Source organism: Sycon ciliatum, chromosome 11, assembly GCF_964019385.1.
Source record: "Sycon ciliatum chromosome 11, ocSycCili1.1, whole genome shotgun sequence".
Classification (NCBI taxonomy): domain Eukaryota; kingdom Metazoa; phylum Porifera; class Calcarea; order Leucosolenida; family Sycettidae; genus Sycon; species Sycon ciliatum.
The window spans coordinates 6,292,341-6,313,635 of record NC_088653.1 but is presented as its reverse complement, the minus strand read 5'-3'; the positions used below and the strand labels follow the sequence as shown (position 1 = coordinate 6,313,635).

At 49.3% G+C, this 21,295-nt stretch overlaps 1 protein-coding gene across 1 annotated transcript; it reads left to right on the top strand.

The window, feature by feature from the left end:
- The first annotated feature begins 8,851 nt into the window (after nt 1–8,851).
- LOC135827030 (uncharacterized protein K02A2.6-like) lies at nt 8,852–10,324 on the top strand. Its single transcript, XM_065339552.1, has one exon. It carries the CDS (start codon nt 8,852–8,854, stop codon nt 10,322–10,324), a length of 1,473 nt encoding a protein of 490 aa, XP_065195624.1.
- Nucleotides 10,325–21,295: the final 10,971 nt, after the last annotated feature.

Here is a 21,295-nt window from a genome sequence, read left to right as displayed (position 1 = left end):
CATGGAGCCGCCGAATTACTCCGCATGGAGCTGCCAATTACTCCGCATGGAGCCGCCGAATGACTCCGCATGGAGCCGCCAATGCCTCCGCATGGAGCCGCCAATGACTCTGAATAGAGCCGCCAAATGCTAGATATATAGAGATGCATAACCAGTTGAGAGCATATATTCCATAAATCGGCTCTCCCAGAGCGGATCACAAAGTGCAGCTACCTGTGATATTTGTAAGCAGTGCAAGCTCGGTAACGATTGACTAACAGGAACTCGATATCATGGGCTGAGGCCATTGCCACAGCCACCCATGCTTTGGCTGCTGGTGGCCTCTGAATGTTACTCGGGCAGACATGGCTTTCCACCTTCCCGCCTCTCTGAATATCGAGTCCGGCAGCTGATTCGAAACGAGTGGCCGGTGTATAACGCCAGGCCATAGCCACAACTGATGAGCAAGATTTTCGCAGTTGCTGCAAAGCCGATCGATTGGCATCTGCTGCTGGTGCCGCTAGCTTTCCCAGGTGCTGCCACAATTGCAAACCACTCTTTGCGATTGGCTGGTCTGCTTGATTGACTGTCCATTGTTCTATCCCCGGTTGCAATTGTTTGCGCACCAGCCAAGTGCACCACTTGCATCAGTGAATAGCAGCAAGTTGGGGGACGGCGTCCACTTAGGGTGTAGGAAGAAGGACCGGCCGTTCTACTATTCCAGGAGCTCAGGCCATCAGCGAAGGTATTTGAGGCACTCTTCGGAGAGCTTGATCAGGTAATACGGCTGCCGGTACCAGTTGGCAAGTGACCACAATCTGCAATGTGCGTCCTGGGACTATCACTCTTGTAGCAAACGACAGCTTTCCCAGAAGATACTCGAGTTGACATTGGGTATTTGAAGCTGTGTTGAGAGTGGCCCGTAGGAGGCCGTGAAGCTTGGCAAGTTCGTCCATCGGCAGACTGATGTGAGCGCGCGGGTGTCCAGGATGACGCCGATAAACGTCAGGACGTGGGCTGGACCCTCCACTTTTGCTGACGCCAGAGAAACACCGAGGTATGTAAACGCACAGCGCCGATTAGCGAGTTGCTGGCGAGCTAACACAGGTCCAGAGCATACATCGAGGAAGCACTTTTGCTGACGCCAGAGAAACACCGAGGTATGTAAACGCACGGCGCCGAGTAGCGAGTTGCTGGCGAGCTAACACAAGTCCAGAGCATGCATGGAGACAGAAACGTTAGTCGAGGTATTTCCCGTAATGGGAAGATGCCAATAACGTCAGGACTTGAGCTGGACCCTCGACTTTTGCTGGGGCCAGAGAAACACCGAGGTATGTAAACGCTCGGAGCAGAATAGCGAGTTGCTGGCGAGGTAACACAAGTCCAGAGCATGCATTGAGGAAGTAACATTAATTGAGGTATTCCCCGTAATGCAACAGGCGTGGGAGTGCGAACTGCCCGCACACAATCCATTCACTGGCGGATGCGACAGAGTTCCATATAGCTGGCCTGGAGCGTAGTACAGTCTGAAGGGCAGGACGCTCTCATAACAGTATTGATCCTGCCAGCGGTTCAACAAGGGCCACTCCTCCGGGCAGACGGGAATTCGGCAGAAAGCACTTTTAACATTGAGCTTAGCAAGATACAGCGGGGCGAGCAGTTGTCTAATCATGTTTGCAGCATTGTCGTCTTGACATTGTGGAGAGATACGGTCTGCTGGAATGTAATCGTTGACACTTCGACCCTTCAGGCTTTACAAAGGGTGTGTCGTGTGTAACTTCCCGTTCGTCTAGGAACCGCATCTACGCCGGAACAGCACAGAGGCGAGAAAGGGGGTGAAGAACACGGGCCAGCTGTTTCAAGCCTGCTGCAAGAAACGGATCGGCCAGCTGTTTCAAGCCTGCTGCAAGAAACGGATCGTTGCGCAGAAATATAATCTGGGTTAGCATGTGACCGTGTTAAATTCAATGGATCCCAGTTAGTTGAGTGGTTGCCGATGAAACCTACCACAACCCCACAATTACGACCATGTGCAACATACCTCCGGAGCATAGGATCAGGATGTGAGTCAAGTAATTTTGAGAAGTGAGAAACTGAGTGCTTACACAGTTACTGATGAGGCCTTACACTTTGCCCTGGGGTGCTCCTGTCGGCACTGGAGGTAGCACTGCCTGAGCTGACACGTGCAAGCGCCGTACTCGTAGTAGCGGCATACAGTTGCGGTACGTGATGCGGATCTGTACTGGTGAGTAGGACGAAATGCGCACGGAAATGCTGGCGAGTGCACTGAGCTGCACTGCTGGCAGGCGGGTCGTGCTGTTCCAGTACACCGCGAGGCGCAGTTGCCACAAGTTGATATTGATAACCTGGCTTTGGAGATTTATTTTATTTTATTTTCCAATGCTACAGGTTTGGCTTAATTCCCTCTGTGCTGCGCTGATGAGTCCACAAAGGACGAAACAGTTGTCCGCAGATTGAGTATTGATAACGTCCAGTTTCTAGGTGGCAAAAACTGGCGATTGGCCGCGACGATCGTGGCCAAATACGTCCACAGGCACTCGTGAAACGCGGTGAGGAACAGTGGAACACAGACCATTCATGAACACTGTCCAGGTCTCAACTCAAGTGCTACCGTCATGCAGCCTATGAAGCGCAGTTCTGGGTTCGGATTCAAATAAATGCTTGTGCGCCAAAAGAGCAACATATGAGGGGTTACGGAGTTGGAACGTCGCCGGAGCTGGACTGACTGCAACTGTATCGGGCAGCAGGAAATCGAAGTCCACGAACTCGCCTCTCTGGACACGATCGAGAAGGGCCCGTATAGGACAGTCAGGTTTACCTGCTGTTGGTGCTGCATGCGCATATGGCGGTCGTCACTGCACCGGGCTCCCAGTAGGGTCCGGCCTGCTGGCGGCGAGCGGCGATACGGATCCAAGTAACTATTAAGTAGAGCGAGGAGAAGCTGGGTGGCGTTGGTGACGGCAGTGGACAACTACCGTTGTTACTTCCAACAGAAAATCAAAGTCCACGAACTCGCCTCTCTGGATACGAATTACGATCGTCAGGCTCGCGCCTGCTGTTGCAGTGGTGGTGCTGCGTGGCGGCCGTCGCTGCGTTCGCAGTAGGCGGGCGGCCGAGCCAGGTAGAGCGAGGCGATCCAGAGAGGCTGGACGCCGGTTAGTGACGACGACATTGTGTCAAGGCACAAACAAGGGTCGCTGAGATCGCGTGGAGGTACTTCATTTCAGGAAACCTGATGATGGCGCAAGCTAAAAATCCACAGTCGACGTTCCACTGTAGACGACGACATTGTTTCAGGCACCAACAGGCACCAACAGGCGTCATTGAAGTCTGAATTGAAACGTAGAGATACGAGAATGCAAGCTTGAAAGTCTAACGGAAGTTGTTTCGGGAACACCTGTTCCGCAAGTTGCACGCGCGAAAGTCCAAACAGCAATGACATGAAAGAGACATTGTACAGGATTTTGAAGGGCGCGTGCCCACGTGACTTGCGCATGCGTGCAGGTTGGGCCAGCTCGCTGGGCTGGCTGCTAACTCGCGTTAGCATGCTAACGCTCCTTTTAAACCCACGCTGCTTGAGCTTCCGGAGTTTTCTTTTGCCCACCGTGTCTGTAACAGTCTCGTTGTCTGAAACCTCCACCTGTTGAGGCTGGGCCTGCTGCCAGCGCAACGTGTAGGCCATCCGCTCGACAGACGTAATCACCTCCGAACGCTCACGATCCGTAAACTTGCCTGTCGAAGGAACAAAGGTCCAAAATCCGCCTGGTGCTTTCCTGCACACAATCATCCACAACCAATGCCCGGTGGCCACTGGATCCATCACATGTCGCCGCACTACTGGTCCGAGCGCCAAGCTGGGCTTATGATGCGGATTGCGTAATTTCATGCTCTTGCTGGCCAGCTTCTGCACGAAGCGTGCCAAGCTTCCGGGCTAGCCTTGCATTCATATCGATGCACTCCTCTGTGGCTACGCAACGCTTTTTGGTACGGATCCTTATGTAGTCCTCCTAAGAGAATGACCAGAGCTTGTCCCGAAGTGCGTGCTCTGTCTGAAGCGAAAGTCCTTCTCTGCACACTTGTGTTCTATGGCGTCGCGCAGAAGGCGAAGGCAGTACTGGTGTCTTCTTCTTTGGCAGATTTGCTTGTGCCTGGAATACCTTGGCTGTTGGGTGCACTGGGTTATAAATCGCGCACTCAAATCCCTCCAGCATTGTCGCTGAAATGACAACTGACACTCGCTCCTTTGCAACTTCCATGCCCATTGGACATAAGGCCACAGTGCCTTGCTCCGGAAAGAGGAGAACAACGAACGAAGTAGCGGTGAGGCATCCTGCAGCTTCATTATGAAATGGAAGTCTGCCCAGGAGCAGTTATATACACTAATTTGGTGTTCTTAGGTGTTGATAATATTTCTATGACTACACATGTTACCTCAGTACTAGGAATTATGACCCGGCAAAACACTGACATGGTCACATTTGTCTATTGCTTGCGAGAAACCTTTTCAGACATTTCTCAAGTTATCTGGTGACATCTGCGCTGTGCTAACTTATTACCAACACCCAGCATATGAGTCAGTGAAAACGTGTGATCTTTCATTAGTTTTACACATGATATATTCCTAGCACTGAGGTAACATGTGCAATCATAGAAATATTATCAACACCTAAGAACACCAAATTAGTGTATATAACTGCTCCTGGGCAGACTTCCACTTCATATTGCATCTTGATGATGGCAATTTGCCGAAACGATGAAAATGATTTTTTGAAATGAAATGTGTTGTGAATTTGCAGTGCCCAGGGAATGAGCATGTGTGCTCACCAATTCTCTTCGAGTTATGAAGCTGCAGGATGCCTCACCGTTACTTCGTTCAACAGCCTAGACAACACTATTGAGTTCCTTGCGTCACCTCAAAAGTACTGATAAGTCCAATGTCTCAATGAGATTCGGTGTATGTGTTTCATGTGAAATTGCACTGAACACAATTGTGGTTCTGTAAAGCAACCGGCTACTAGACTGGAGATCTTTGGTATGTTATACACCTGCAAAATGTTTCACTTTCCAGTGGCGGGTAAGATAGTTGGACAGCACAATCAGTCATGTCCTTGTGCGTAACCCGTACAGTAATGGTGGTTTGTGTAAATCTGCACGAAGAAGTCAGAGCCAAACTTGGTTGGTTCAGTTTTAAGTGGCGTACTTTCTTGTCCTGCACAAAAACAATCTACCAACCCACATGGGGAGAAAACTGGTTAATGGCATCGATGCGACGTTTTTTTGTGTTCATTGAAAGCATATGTTCTGAGATTATGAATTGGCTCTCAGTGGCAGCAGAGGGTTGGGCGTATTTTCGAGGCTATTTGTAAATTCTTACCCTATACCTCACACCCTCAAACTTATCCCAGACAATAACGACCTTTTTGGGAGACAGTATGCTGCTTTGAGTAACTTGTATTGTAATGCAAATGTTCAACAAGCTTGAAAGCAACGCCACACTGCTGCCTGCAACTAGCTCGGGAATCCCCACAATACACTTATAATAGTTGTGAAGTGAAATACCAAGCTATGGACAGCAGCTGGTTAATGAGGAGCCATAGCTGACTTGTAATGAGCAGGAACAAGTGAGGCCAATGCCGGTTAGGAGGAGCAGAGCTAAATGCTCCAATCTACCGTATGGAAGATGATGTGATGTGAGAAATGAGGGGTGAAAACCTAGCATGAGCTAGAAGCAAACAGTTATGTTGACGTTGCATGGATGGAATCAGATAAAAAAAGGAAGTGAAAGTAAGTAGTCAGTCACTTGCAAGAACCATGTCATTATGGTTGGTGTTGTTGTGAACTACCCTGTCTACACTGGCCAACATGCAACACTCACAGCCCACCTGACATTGGACTAGTTACTTGCTTTTGCACAAGAAGGACTAAAACTAAAAGAGCTAGAGAAGAAGGATAAAAGCTTGCGCACCAAGATGACACGTACAAAATGGCGACCTACGTCATCGTGTGCACGCACAAGAGTATTGGAAATTGGAAAACTGTCAAGAACACAGTGCGAATTAATAATACAAAGCTCAAGAAGAATTGACACTTAGTGATCAACTGCAAATATGTTTGTTATCAAGAAAGGAATAGAGAGAGGGAAAGAGAGAGAGAGAGAGAGAGAGAGAGAGAGAGATGAGATGGCTTTGACAGTTACTTGGCCAATCTATTACACCTCTCCCTCTAGACGCCACTAATCAGGAACAATATCGCATTGGGCGTCGAGCGATAGCTGGGGCATGGAGATCATAGGGTGGGACCAAGTCAATGTCTCCGCCATCAAATTCCAGGGCGACGGCTTCACTATCACTAGCGTCACTATCACTGTCACTCTTGGCAGGACCCGGCTAAACGCTGTGGACATCAGTAGGAATGTAAGGCAATTCAAGTCACCCCTCCCTTTACATCCTCAGTGTTCGGTAATACAGGAGCTCAGTCTAGCTTCAGCAGTCAATGTTGACCACTGTCTCTGCGTCATTGACATGGCTGATCACAACGGTTGATGGTGACACACTCTTCTCCACTTTCCAGCCAGGCTCAAATGGCAGGAGCAGCTTCTGGTGACACCCGGGGCGTAGGAACAGTACTGCATCACCGAGAATGTAGGCTGACTGTTTGCTGCTCCGTGGTTGTGGAGGGCTCAATGCAGACAACTCTCTTTCCACAACATCGCGTACATGGGCAGCCGATCCATTCAGCTTGTAAACCCACTCGCTCACCACAGGGGCGGACAGGCACGCTTCCAGAACTAAGGACCGGGGCTTCCAGGCTCACATTGCGTGCATAGGCGACATTGTTGTCGAAGAATACGACCAGGAACAGTAGTAGAACAGCAGGAGGTCCAGCTCCCACCTCCAGTCCGATACTTTATCTAGTACTTTCCTCATCAGGGTGATGAGAGTCCGATTCATGCGCTCCACGCCGCCTTGCGACTGTGGGTGATGAACTGCTCCCGTTTTCACACGCACACCGAACTGGGTGAGGAGGGCCTGGACAAGAGTATTCTGGAACTCCGTCGCGTTGTCCATTCTAGTCTTGTCGGGTGGACCCCACCTGCAGCAGACACTAGTCATGCAGCATTCCTGCAAGACTAGCAGCAACGTGTCGCGTAGTGGCTTTACATCGAACCTCTTGCTAAATACATCACCTTACACGAGTGCACAGTGGTATTGTTGGCTCTAGTGTGTCCACTTGCAGCACACTCGAAGGGCGACCGGGGATATCTGGGTCAGTAGGTGGCACCGTCGCTCCACCGCGTCCATTTGCTTCACAGCACGCTTTCCAGTCATGGCAAGATTCTTGGCAGCGTAAGTTCATACCGGGAAAGTAGCAGGTGCCGCGCAACATCTCGTACATCACTGTCCAGCTACCGTGCTCGGACATCTGATGTGCTTCTTCCACTACATGTGGTATCAGGGATCCTGGGATGATCAGCACGGTCATATTCCAAACTGCCGGGAGCCTGAAGCTGCGAGATAACTCTCCATCATCCATAAAAAGCTGGTCTCTGATCCTTTTGAATGGTTTTACCTCGACTATTTTGCCTAGCTAGATGGTCAACTGTACAGGCATAGGCTGGGGAGATGCTCTCTGGGCATGCTGTACTTTTTCGTGCGTGATGGCTTGTCCCGTTGCATAGTCAACTGCGCTAGCGTTGGGTGCAGGTTAGTCGTCCGGTCTCCATCAGGTCAGTTGCCACTTGTAAATGATGTTCTATGAGCACCTTATGCAGGCCTACTACGCGAACACGGCATACCTTCTCGGCAATTTCACATAGCAATCCAAATACAGCCTTGGAGCCGGTAATGAGCTGCATTGATTCCATGCCCCACTCGTCCGTTTACCACTTTCGCCACTCACAAGGGCCTCTTTAGATTCAAGAGACTCCGGTTTGGCATTGCTTGCGCACCGGAGATAATTCAACGTGTGGTGTCTGACATCCTTGCCGGCCTACCGGGAGTCGTTGTCTATATAGATGACATTCTCATCTATGCCCGCAACCGACAGGAACACGACGAGCGCATGGCTGCCGTACTCCGTCGTTTGAGCGAAGCCAACCTGCGCTTAAACTGGGAGAAGTGTCGCAGACGCCAGTCAGAAATCAAGTACTTGGGACACTGGCTGAGCAAGGATGGTGTGCGTCCTGACGGTGACAAGCTGCTGGCAATCCAACAGTTGCAGCTGCCGCAGAAGTTGACAGATGTACGTCGTTTCCTTGGTATGGTGATGTACCTTGGTAAATTCATACCGCAGCTCTCACAGACAACTGAGCCGCTGAGGAAACTGGCTCAGCGACAACCATTCGTCGTTGATGATGAGCTGACGGCCGCGTTCACCGATGCGAAGACAGCCGTGGCCTCGTCGCTAGAGTGCTTAGCGTACTTTAAGCCATCATTGGACGTCCCAACCAAGGTAACATGTGACGCATCTCCACTTGGTCTGGGTGCTATTCTGTGGCAGCAAGACAAGAGTGGCACTTGGTTACCTGTCACCTGCGCCAGCCGTTCATTGTCCGATGTTGAATCTCGTTATTCCCAGTTGGAGCGCGAAATGCTTGGTATTCTCTCTGACTCGATTCCGACAGTACGTCCTGGGGAGATCTGTTCAAGTTGTGACCGACCACAAGCCCCTGATCTCAATCGTCCAGAAGCCGTTTGACGAAGTACCACCACGGCTGCAGCGCTGGATGGTCGCTCTCATGCCATACCAGTACACCTTGCCACATGCACCTGGGAAGCAGATGGTGTGTGAAGACACATTGTCAAGAGCGCCTGTCCAAGACTCAACTGCCTCACCAGAAGAAGCCCGCTCTATGGCTGAGTTCATTGGCCTGGTCTTGGAAGAGTGCCCAGTCAATATCGACGATATCGCCAAGGCGACTAGTGATGACCCACTGTTGCGCATCATACAGCAGCGCGTCTTGATGCAATCATGGTCCCAAGTCACACCCGCTGAAGAGCCATACTACCTTATCCGAGATCAGCTGACGACCATTGACGGCATCCTGCTATTCGGTAACCGCTGTGTAATACCAGAAGCTCTCCGACATGCCGTACTGCAGTTGGCCCATGAAGGTCATCCAGGTCGTGACTTATTCAAGGATGCTTTGCGACGACGAGTATGGTGGACCGGCATGTCTAAAGATGCCGACAAGTTCGCCGAGCAGTGTTCAGAGTGTTGGCGCCATCATACAAACCCCGCACAAGAGCTGCTGCCATCAGAAATTGAAGGAGTGTGGCAGAAACTGGCGGTTGATCTGGTGTGTATCGAGAGTCAACAAGTATTATCCATCGTCAACTACGGTTCACGCTATCCGGAGCTACTTCCCTTGTCAGCTACCACAACCGCAGCTGTCATTGGCCGGCTGATGGAAGTGTTCGCGAGGTTCGGCCTGCCTAGCGTGTTGGTGTCCGACAATGGCCCCCAGTTTGCCTCAGCCGAAATGGCCCAGTTCGTGCAGCGGTTGGGTATCCAGCACAATCGATCAAGCCCACGCTACCCCAGATCTAATGGCATGGTGGAACGTCTTCATCGAGTCGTCAAAGAGAGAATTCAATCTCTACGACCGTCCCTGTCTTTGCAACACCGTTTGCAACAAGTTCTCTTTGATATTCGCAACTCAGTGCACCGAATGCTGGGCATGTCACCCAATGAGGCTTTCTTCGGTCGCATGGTTCACACCCGTCTACCTCACCATTCTACCCCACGCATTGTGAATGCTTCTCATCAGATTCGCGCCAAAGCTGATATGGCAGTCTCGCATGATAGTCGCCGCGGTGTCCGCCAGTTGCCTATGCTGCGTCCCGGCACAATGGTAGTCTTGCAGGATGGCTATTCCGACCCAACTACCCCTTGGCGTGTTGTGGAGCAATATGGCAGACAAGTCGGCGTCACTGATGGCAGGCGGATACTGCTCCAAAATCGGCAGCATGTGCGAGAACATGCTTCACCTGCGTCATCAACTGCCACCTCTTCTCGGTCTTTGGATCTCCAGCCAGTTCCGTCGCCAGATCCCCAGCCAGCTACAGAGTCAGAAGTGAAATCCTCGGCACCTAATGCAGATGTGCCGCCTGCTACGCCTACTGCTCCGTGTGAAGCAGGAGTGAAATCTGAGATCAAAGAGGCCGATGCTCAGATTCATCCCGAGTCCAGTGACCAATCACGTCGTCAATCACGCCTACCACGGCCCGATGCCCAGTCTGGCTCGCTCTATCGCGAGGGCTATGTAACCCGCGCTGGCCGCACTGTCAAGCTCACTGAGAAAGCTGCTGGTGCATTGATGTAATATCTCCATTTTGACTGACCATGTTGCATAACTATGCCAATTTGCGATTTAGTTGCTGGTTTGGTTTGTTTTGTTTGTATCGTGTTACAGGTTTGATGTATCTTCAGTGAGTTGACCCGTCGGTGTCAGGGTGTGTCAAATTTGTTGCTTTGAATTGATTCTTTGCTCGTTTCCTCTGCAATTTCATTGTTTTTTCTTGTCTGCAATTTTCTCCTTTTTTCTTTTTCCTTTTTTTCTCTCCTTTTTTTCTCAAACAGGTTTGCATTTGCAGACAATTTTTTTCTTAGGGAAGGGGGGGTAATGTGGTAGTCATGCATTGTACATCACGGCTGTAGTACTGATGTGCACAGTCATGGTAACAGTGCATTGCGTAATGCTCTTGGCCATATGCTGCTGTTGAGCTGGTTTTACAGATGAAGAATCTGAGAGACACAATGGCTAGTTGTCTATTCTTTCCGTGTGCTTAGTCTGGCTTCTTGCATGCCTACAGCACTCACTCTGGGAAACAGAGGTTCATCACTCATCCACTAGGACGCATGAAATGTTGGGCACGATGACTGTACACTCGAGGAAGTGGTGCCCTTCTTAGTTCTAGGAGCATCAGGGTTCTGCATAGAGAAGTGTTCTCTACATCGAAAGAGGAGAGAAGGCAGAGAAAATAAAAATAAATTCAATCCAAAGTAATCCGAAACCTTTATCCACTGAACACGGAAAACGTACCGCTCCAACAACTCCTTCTTTTTCCAGACAGATACGCACCCATTATTCAGCAGAAAACTGTTCAGTTCATTCACACACCATTCTTCATTTGACAGTTCGTCCACGGGTGCCACAGCCATCGATGGCAAACCACTCGACACTCCATCTCCAAAATGGAAAATACAGTGTTTCACCATGCTCAACAACTGATACTCCGCACAAAAATCGAAGAGGATGCCCCGTCTCGGATCACGTGACCGTTATTGTGCAAAGGGTCTATTGGCACATCACAATCAGTGCTACAATAGGTACTGTTTAGAGCACTGAACTTGATCTGACGTGCAAGTATAGTAGAACACTGGTGTTGGGTTATGACGTAATGTCGTAGAACTTTAGCTCTACTGTGTATGCACGCACGCATTTCTTTGAGAGTCTTCTCTGTCGTTTACAGATTGTATTTTCTCAGTTTTTCTACTTCGTGTATTCTAACCAATAAACTACTTGTCTCTTGTCTACCGAACCTAACATCTTCTCAGCCGAATTTGGTTGGTTCACTTTGCAGTGGCGTCCTTTCTTGTCCTGAACAAAACCAATCTACCAACCCACACTGGGAGGAAACTCGTTTATGGCATTGATGCGCCGTTTTTGTGTTCATTGAAAGCATCTGGGCTGAGCTTATGAATTGGCTCTCAGTGGCAGCAGAGGGTTGGGTGTATTTTTGAGGCTATTTTTAAGTTCTTACCCTATACCTCACACCCTCAAACTTATCCCAGACAACAACGACCTTTTTGGGAGACAGTGTGCTGCTTTGAGTAATTTGTATTGTAATGCAAATGTTCAACAAGCTTGAAAGCAATGCCACACCGCTGCTTACAACTAGCTCGCGAATCCCTGCACTACAATTAGGATAGTTGTAAAGTGAAATACCAAGCTATGTACAGCAGCTGGCTGATGGGGAGCCATAGCTGACTTGAAATGAGCAGGAACAAGTGAAGCCAATGGCCGGATAGGAGGAGCAGAGCTAAATGTTCCAATCTACGGTATGGAAGATGATGTGATGTGAGAAATGGGGGCTGAACACCTAGCATGAGCTAGAAGCAAACAGTTATGTTGACGTTGCATTGCAACAGCCATTAAAAAAACTTTCCCAAATCCATCACAGCAGTACAAAGGATTTGGAGATGCCAGAGACGATGAAGAAGAGCCGTTTTGGCCTGGTTGACAGGGCGCTTACAGGCAATATCTGTCTGTCTGTCTCTCTGTCTCTGTCTCTCTCTCTCTCTCTCTCTCTCTCATTCGCGCGTACGCGAACACACATACACATAATTGTACCATGTATTTTGAATTTGACGTGCTGACTGCAGAATATGCAATGTACTTATAATAATATCGTGTCCAAGAGAGAGAGATGAAAGTGATCGAGTGTTAGACTTTTATATGGCGGATTATTGGCCTATTGTTGTTTGAGAAGTGAACGGTGTGTAAGATACACACTCGTGCACACACAAGTGCATACAGCACACACACACACATGCACGCGCGCGCACGCACACACACACCTGCATTCAAGACTGACGTCATGCGCTATGTTTTGCTGCGTAATCACAAATGGCACCAGCCCATTTTGCTCAAAAGAAAAACAAATCTTGCTTGCCCTGTTGTGCTCTTCCAGACAACGGATCATTCTTCAGCAGTGTTTCTTTTTGGTGCTCTTCCAGACAACGGATCGTGCTTCAGCAGTGTATATTTTCCGTTCGTAGCTTTGCTGCCAGCCTGAGTGTCACCTTGATATTTTATTTCTTCAGTATGTCTGACCTAACTGTCGACACTGTCAAGGCAATGCATTGGCAAGCCCTCCGAGGCCAGCTTTCTCAGCGCAGCTTGAATCCGAAAGGAAACTGAGTAAAAGTATTTTACAGGACCGTTTGCTGGCACAGCCAGCCCTTGGTAGTGAGGTATGCTCCGGCCAGGAGAACCAGCAACATGACAGTGCGGACACGGCTCGCGTGCCCAGAAACCCCGACTGGCACCAATGCCTCCTCCGCCAGCTCAGGTCATGCGGGCTCGACGGATCTCTGCGCTCTCGTACGGGACGAGGTGTAGTCGGCTTTGTCGGCCGCCAACACTTCCGGCTCAACGTTCTGGCTGGTGCGCAGCCCGAATAACGATGGCAAGCTAAATATCGTTGAGTCGGATGACGCAAAGCAGGTGCGTCACAAGGTTCACGATATTGCTACCCGGCTCGAGGCATGGACCGCATACATGTCTGTTATCACGGCTGCTGCCCCACACCGCACTGCTGATCTACTGAACTGATTGCTTACCAGCAGTTGATCCTGACTACTTACTGCCAGTTCTTCCCAAGCGCGTGGCTAGAGTACGACCGCTAGCTGCTGATGCTCGTGGCCCAGTAACCAGGCACGAAGAGGTTGAACACCGTCGACGTGAACCTATGGCTGATAGCTTTCACAGGCCATGCACACCTAAAACGTGCTCAATGTAAGACGCTGCTTTTTCGTCCCCAATCTCAATTCCCCAAGCCAGCAGCATGTACCTCAAGTGGTCGCAACCATACCAGCGACGGCCACGAAATCTGCCGCAATGTCAACAGAGGTCGCTGTTCTTCATCGTCGTGCGGCTTCTCCCACACCTGCAGCCAGTGTGGCAAGGACCACCCATGCATGAGGTGCAACCAGCAGCAGCGCAGAGCCAATCGACCACCCCGCCGCTCCTAGCAGAATGGCTACTGAATCGCTTGACTCGGTACGTAGCTTCTTCCCTATACACTCTGCAGACACCACACTGCTAGCTGACCACTTTGCCCGTCTGTTACGTAACCACCCAGATCAATCATGTGTTGTGTATGTTCTCCATGCCCTGCGCCATGGTTTTGCTCTTGTATCTGCCGGCAAACACGACATTTCGGTTTTCTCTAATAATCTGCCCTCGGCTTTAACTCATCCGGCATTTATTTCCGAGCAATTAACTGCTTCCTGCGCCTGCAGCAAGACCACAGGCCCCTTTCCGTCACCTCCATTTCAGTTCATGCGCTGGAATTGGTGCCGTCCCCAAAAAGTACGGCAAGCTGTGAATGATCCACCATCTGTCCAGTCCGGAAGGCATCGGCGTGAACGACAGCATTTTTGCCGAGCCGCTTTCTCTGCTCTGTGTGAGCATTGAAAACGTGATCAACACCATCATGTCATGCCCACAGCCGGTTTATTTGTCCAAGCTCGATGTACGCAGTGCATTTCGGCAGATCACAGTCCGCCGTCAGGACTTTTCTGGGAAGGCTCCAACTACTATGAGCGCTTTCTGCCTTTCGGTCTTCGCTCCAGCCCAGCCTTCTTTGACTCAGTAGCCACAGCAGTCAACTGGATCATGCAGCACGAGTTTGCTATAGATCACCACCTTCATTACCTCGAGGAATTTCTTCATATCTCCACTGGTTTGGTTGCAGCCAACCAGCAACTGACCATCCCCCTCCGGGCATTCACGTATCTCGGCATTCCTCCTTGCTACATACAAGCTTGAAGGGTCACACCATCATTGACCTCCCTAGACTGCGAGCGCCATGAAGCTCGGCTACCAGACAAGCTGTTCAAGATCCATGCACCACTCGTGGATACTATCAGCGAGCGCAGCATCGGCCAGCGTCAACTCGAGTCCCTCCTGGCGAAGCTCACTGTTGATGCCCAAGTCATCGTTCCTGGACGCACATTCATGCTTCATCTATGATCAGTGTGCCCTGAACTGTATCTGTGTATGTGAGTGTGGTGCGTAAAGCCCATCTTGAGAATGGGTTCGCCGGCCCCTTAGTAGATGCGTGCCTTCTGAAGAGGGTGATTAAGGGCATCCAGCGATGCCATGGTACGGCTGTACTCACCCCTTGCCTACCTATCACTATGCCAATCCTACGACACTTGATGGATGCACGCCCGAAAAGTAGTATCCTGAATGGCCATGACAAGCTGCTCTACCAAGCCGCCATACTGCTAGCGTTCTTTGGATTTCTTCTGTGTGCCAAATTCACGGATGGCACCACACGGGGCTGCACTAGCTCCCCGGGTGACGGACGCCTGCAACTCTTCCTGCTTTCATCCAAGACAGACGCATTCGGTATAGACGTTACCAGTGACATTAACCCGTCTTTACCGCCGTACCGCCCGGTCCGTGCCATGGTTAGCTACCCATTTGTCACTCGTCGCGAGGGACCGTAGCAACTCTTGTTCGTACTCTCGAACGGACAGCAGCTGACCAGACAGTCATTCACAGTAACAGTACGGTCTCTTGTTGTTGCGGCCGGTGTACTTTGAGCTAACAGCAGCAGCTTTACTTTGAGCTAATAGCAGCTCTACTTTGAGCTTCAAACGAGTTGCTTTGAAGCCAGCACTCTGCAATCCAAAGCTGACTCTTTCTTGATTTGTTTGTGTGAGGGATGGGGCTAACCAGCAACACGCAGAACCATAAACCATCCAGAATTTCGTGAAGAGCTTGCCAATGCCAACCTGGGCGTGCTCCAATCAACTTCCTCCAGTGATGAGATGTCGAGTACTTTGCACACTAAACTCATGAGTGTTCTTGACAGACGTGGCCCTCTAAAATCCACCAGCAGGAAGGCGAGCTCATATCCACCGTGGTCTGACAGGGAATTGTACCAAGTCCAGTGTTGCAAGAACAGGCTACATCGCCAGTTGCGTCAGGACAAGGACAGCACCTAGATCTGCTTTGTATTCAGGCGCGCCCGTGCGGCTGCACGAAATGCTTATCGTAGGAAACGCAATGAGTATTTCCAAACCCAAAGTGTTAAACATAGTCGCAATCCACGCAAACTGTGGCATATCATCAACACTGCAACATCTCAAACTCGCCAACGTATTGATCCAACGTGTGATGTGGAGGATGTTGCAACAGCCTTCAGTAAAGTTGTGACTGATGCTGATAGACCCCCTGTGCTCACCATGCCACAGGGTCAATCACACCCCACAGCCTTTTCAACCGTTCGGTATGTCTGAACCAACACTGTTTAGCGTCTCCTAAGAGGCATCAATGCAGCCAAGGCCACAGGCAGTGACAGCATCCCAGGAGTACTTCTGACGTATTGTGCTGATATCACTGCTCCGTCTGTTGCTGCTCTCTTCAATGCCTCACTATCCCGTGGTACAGTACCCTCTGCCTTCAAGCTTGCACACATATCACCACTATATAAAGCTGGTGACCCAGCAGTTCCTACTCACTTCCGTTTCATTTCCCTCCTCCCCAACCTGTATTAGAGAAGCTGGTGCAGAAGGAACTGGTATCAGTCATGAACATCACAAAGTCACTACCCTCCACTTAGTTTGCAGTTTGCAGCAACCATTCCACTGAGGATGCACTAGCTCTCATCACCAACCGTATCCTTACTGCCCGGGACAAACGAATGTACACAGGTGTGTGCCTACTGGACATGTCCAAAGCATTATTTTCATAAAGTTAGACATCACCAACTAATTCTCTACCTTTTTCAATGTTGGCGTCACAGCCACAGCCCTGCGGTGGTTCATGTCTTATCTCTCCGAAGGGAACCAGCGTGTCTGTGTCGGACAATCACGCAGTACTATCACTCGCTGCACATGCGGAGCGCCACAGGGATTTATGCTCGGCCTCCATTCTGTTCAACCTATTTACTCGACAAATACCCTATGTTGCTGGACAAGCCTTGTCTTTGCAGTTTGCAGATGACCTCGGTCTCACTTGTAGCAAATCAACTAAGTCTGAAGGGTCTGCAATTCTGTCTGCATCAGCTTCAGCTATTGCTAACTGGCTAAACGATCTTGCTTGATCGTGAATGCTTCCAAAGCCAGGTGACATCTATTTCTGGGAACCTACCTGAGAAGCATACTCCACTCTCGGTTAACTGTAACGGGACCCTGCTGCCACTTGTGGAGTCTGCCAGGTACATTGGCGTGAAATTTGATAGTAACATGTCTTGGGATGGCCACGTAACCCGCTGTGCAAACCGTGAATCTCAAAAAAATATGAGTCCTGTGGAGGATGCGGCGTTGCCTCAGCACACAGGGTCGGATCACTTACTTCCGACCCATCATAATTCCAGATCTTCTGTAGGGATCAAATGCACACTCGACATCTCTGGCAGTCAGGCACTGTCATCGACTCCAGGTTCTGGAAACCCGTGGTACCCGTGCAGTGTTTGGACGCCCGCCATGGACATCTGCACATGACCTACTGGAGCGGCTCTCACTGTATCGGGTAACTGAAGTATACAAGCAGAAGGTGGCATTCCTTGTATGGTAGTGCCGCTACGGCCAAGCAAGTCCTGAGCTTCAGGATCTCTTGCTGCCAGCTTGTGGCCGGTGCACGCGCCTGGACTCTGGCATGGGTCTCCGCCTGCCACCCGCCCGCAGGAACTCTGGAAAGGGGACATTTGCCTTCCAGGGTGCACTATGCTGGAACAACCTGCCTAGCAGAATTCGCTCCATCTCCGTTCCTCATCAGTTCCGTGCTGCAGGAGTCCCGTTTCAACTATGAACTGAGAACATTGCAAAGCAATTGTATGTATGGCGGTCAGTGTACATGTGTGTGTGTGTGTGTTTGTTTGTGGGTGTGTGTGTGTGTGTTTGTGTGTGTGTTTGTGTGTGTGTGTGTTTGTGTGTGTGTGTGTGTGTGTGTGTGTGTGTGTGTGTGTATGTGTGTATGTGTGTGTGTGTGTGTGTGCTTTGCAACATGCCCTCCTCGGCATAGCTTCGGGCAATGCCTTATAAAGTGGCCCGGTTCTCCACAATGGTGGCAAAGCAGCGGTGATGGCGTGGCAACACTGTCTTGCACAAATGTGGAAGCTGAGGACACTGCACCAACTCTGGTGCCGGTTGCTGTTTGCAGTGCCCGGATCCTATCAAGGCATTCAGACACCTTCAGGTCCCTGTCTGCCATGGACAAACGGACATCCTATGCAAACACTCACAGCCCACTCGACATTGAACCAATTACTTTATTTTGCACAAGAAGAAGTAAAAAAAGAGCAAAAGAAAAGGTATCAAGGCTCGCGATCAAGTGCACATGGACAAAATGGTGACCTACGTCAATGTGTGCACTCACAATAAAACTAGAAAAATAATACTGGAAAATGGATGAACGTCACGAACAGAGCGCGGATAAATAATACAAAGCTCAATAAGAAATGATACGTAGTGATCAATAGTAAATACATTCGATATCAAGAAAGGAATAGAGAGAGTGAGTGAGAGAGAGAGAGAAGGAGAGGGGGAGAGAGAGAACAGAGAACAGAGAGAGAAAGAGAGAGAGAGAAAGGGAGAGAGAGAGAGGAAGAGAGAGAGAGAGAGAGAGAGAGAGAGAGAGAGAAAAGAGGAAGAAAGAGAGAGAGAGAGAGACATACTCACCCTCACAAATAAGTACCCCTTGCCCACACAAATATGTCACATACGCACACCTGCAGTAGCATGCATATGCAAAGTAAACGGCATGCTCTCATACGCACACACACGTGTGTACGCCTACGTGTGCGTGCTCAACATTCGTGGACATGCACGAGCGCACACACCCACACACAACATGCGCCATGCCTTGTTCATTGGATTTTGCCTGTATTTCACCTGATGATCAGGCATGAAAGTATACTACTGAAAATTGCATTCTTGTCTCCAAGGAAATTGTTCATCAATTCCCAAAGAAAACTTCATTGATAATGATCCAGAAATCTCTATGCCATTGCCTTTGTTACCTTTGCCCACTAACTGTGTTTGTTTGTTTGTTTGTGTGTGTGTGTGGGTTTGTGTGTATGTTTTTGCCCATGCATAGTTGTATGTGTGTGTGTTTGTGTGTGTGTGTGTGTGTGTGTGTGTGTGTGCGTGAGCGTGCGTGTGTGTTTTCATGCATATGCGTATTATTTTATGTGTGTGGGAATCGGCATGTGTATGTGTGTATTTGTGTATGTTTATGTGTGTTTGTACAGCAAACAAGCCTTGATTGTCCTTGTTGTTCTGTTGTGTGTGTTTGTATCTACTTGGTTTGCATTCATTAACAATGCTACTTCCAGCATGGTAGCACACCATTACACTGGGCAGCATCGTGTGGACATGTTTCCGTAGCAGAATATCTAATTAATTCTGGACATTCCTTGGATCCAAAGGATAATGTAAGTCCGGATATCCCAGGTGCATCCTTGTTAGTGTATGAACAGAAAAGAAGAATTGTACTGGTGTACAAAGTCCTGTGCATGTGTACCAGGTCTTATGTTCATCAGTTGTACGCACAAAATAACATGCACAACTGGAAAATGTTTTCCAAGAAGAACAACAGTTTTCACGATCTTCAACAGCCTAGAAGAAAATTGGCGAGCACCCATGCTCATTCCCTGGGCACTGCAAATTCACAACTTATTTCATTTCAAAGAATCATTTTCAATGTTTCGGCAAATTGCCATCATCAGGATGCAATATGAAGTGGAAGTGTGCCCAGGAGCAGTTATATACACTAATTTGGTGTTCTTAGGTGTTGATAATATTTCTATACTACACCTCTTACCTCAGTGCTAGGAATATGACATGTCTAAAACTAGTGAAAGATCACAAGTTTTCACTGACTCATATGCTGGGTGTTGGTAATAAGTTAGCACAGCGCAGATGTCACAAGATAACTTGAGAAATGTCTGAACAGGTTTCTCGCAAGCAATAGACGAATGTAACCATGTCAGTATTCTCCCGAAAATACTGTCACCTAGATAACCGGTGCGGTGTAACTGTTTTAGAGTAATAACCATCCAGCACTGGTGTTGATCTCTGGCCCTTCGTTTCTGATCTCCACTGCCTCCCGCAATTTGCGGCTTGCCCTGTCACTGGCTCTTGCAATCACCGACACTGCCCAGAAGATGCTGTTCCTGACACTCAGGTTGATCCCTGCATGTTTAGCTCGCCTGTGGTCACCCGCTGGCTTATCCACAGTGCGTCTACGAGCTTCACCATTCTGTTCCTCCAGTCTCGTCTCCAGTGTGCGACCCGTCTCTCCGATTTATTTTTCCCTGCACAACTTGCATTGCAGACGGTATATTACATTCCTCCTCAAACATATTTTTACTCCACCCAACTTACAAGTCAGACACGGTCCCACTGGGCGTCCTCTTCTCTTCGTCTTTCTGATGTTGGGCTCTCCTTAATGCAGCTGGGCGGACTTTGTGCTGAATGACTGAGCTGACGTTTGAGGCTACCGGCATGCTCGTAAGCCACCCGGACTGGTAACTTGTGCTTCCGGATAGCTTTGCTGACGCTGTGATGCACCCCATCCCACTTATATGGCAGCTTCAAAAACGCACAACACGGATTACCTCGGCAGCGACGCTTGGGTTTCCTTGCTGCTTCTCTTGCATTAATGATGAGGCTCTAGGGGTAGGTTCTGCTTATGATCCTTTGGAAGAACATAGAACTCGGGGAATCTTGTATTATTGGGGAGAATCGACTTCAGCAGCTTGGAATCAATGTTCTTGCATTTGTCCCTAAGGACAGCTTTCACCCGAGACTCGAACTCGGTTATTGTTATGTCAACCTTTTCGTACATAGCGCTATCCGATAGCAATGCGTCTGCCTTCTCCAGGTAGAGTTTTAGTTTCAGTGCGACCAACTTCTTACTTTTGTCTGACGGTTTCAAGTGATGACTGTACTTGTGTCCTTGCAGAGTCTGGCCAGCTCATCTCATTCCTTCTTGGTCATTTTAGACGTCGGTGGCTTGTGTTTGGTGTAGGCAGCGAGAACATCGTCCTTGAAATTCGCAAGCTTCTTTTCTTCATCGTCACACATTTTCGGCGGTTGTTTAAACTCACGCTGCTTGAGCTTCCAGAGTTTTCTGTCGCCCACTGTGTCAGAAACAGTCTCGTTGTCTGGATCCTCCACCTGTTGAGGCTGGGCCTGCTGCCAGCGCAACGTGTAGGTAACGTGTGTAGTTATAGAAATATTATCAACACCTAAGAACACCGAATTAGTGTATATAACTGCTCCTGGGCAGACTTCCACTTCATATTGCGTCCTGATGATGGCAATTTGCCGAAACGTTGAAAATGATTTTTTGAAATGAAATGTGCTGTGAATTTGCAGTGCCCAGGGAATGAGCATGTGTGCTCACCAATTCTCTTCGAGTTATAAAGCTGCAGGATGCCTCACCGTTACTTCGTTCAACAGCCTAGACAACACTATTGAGTTCCTTGCGTCACCTCAAAAGTACTTATAAGTCCAATGTTTCAAGAAGATGTGGTGTATGGGTTTCATG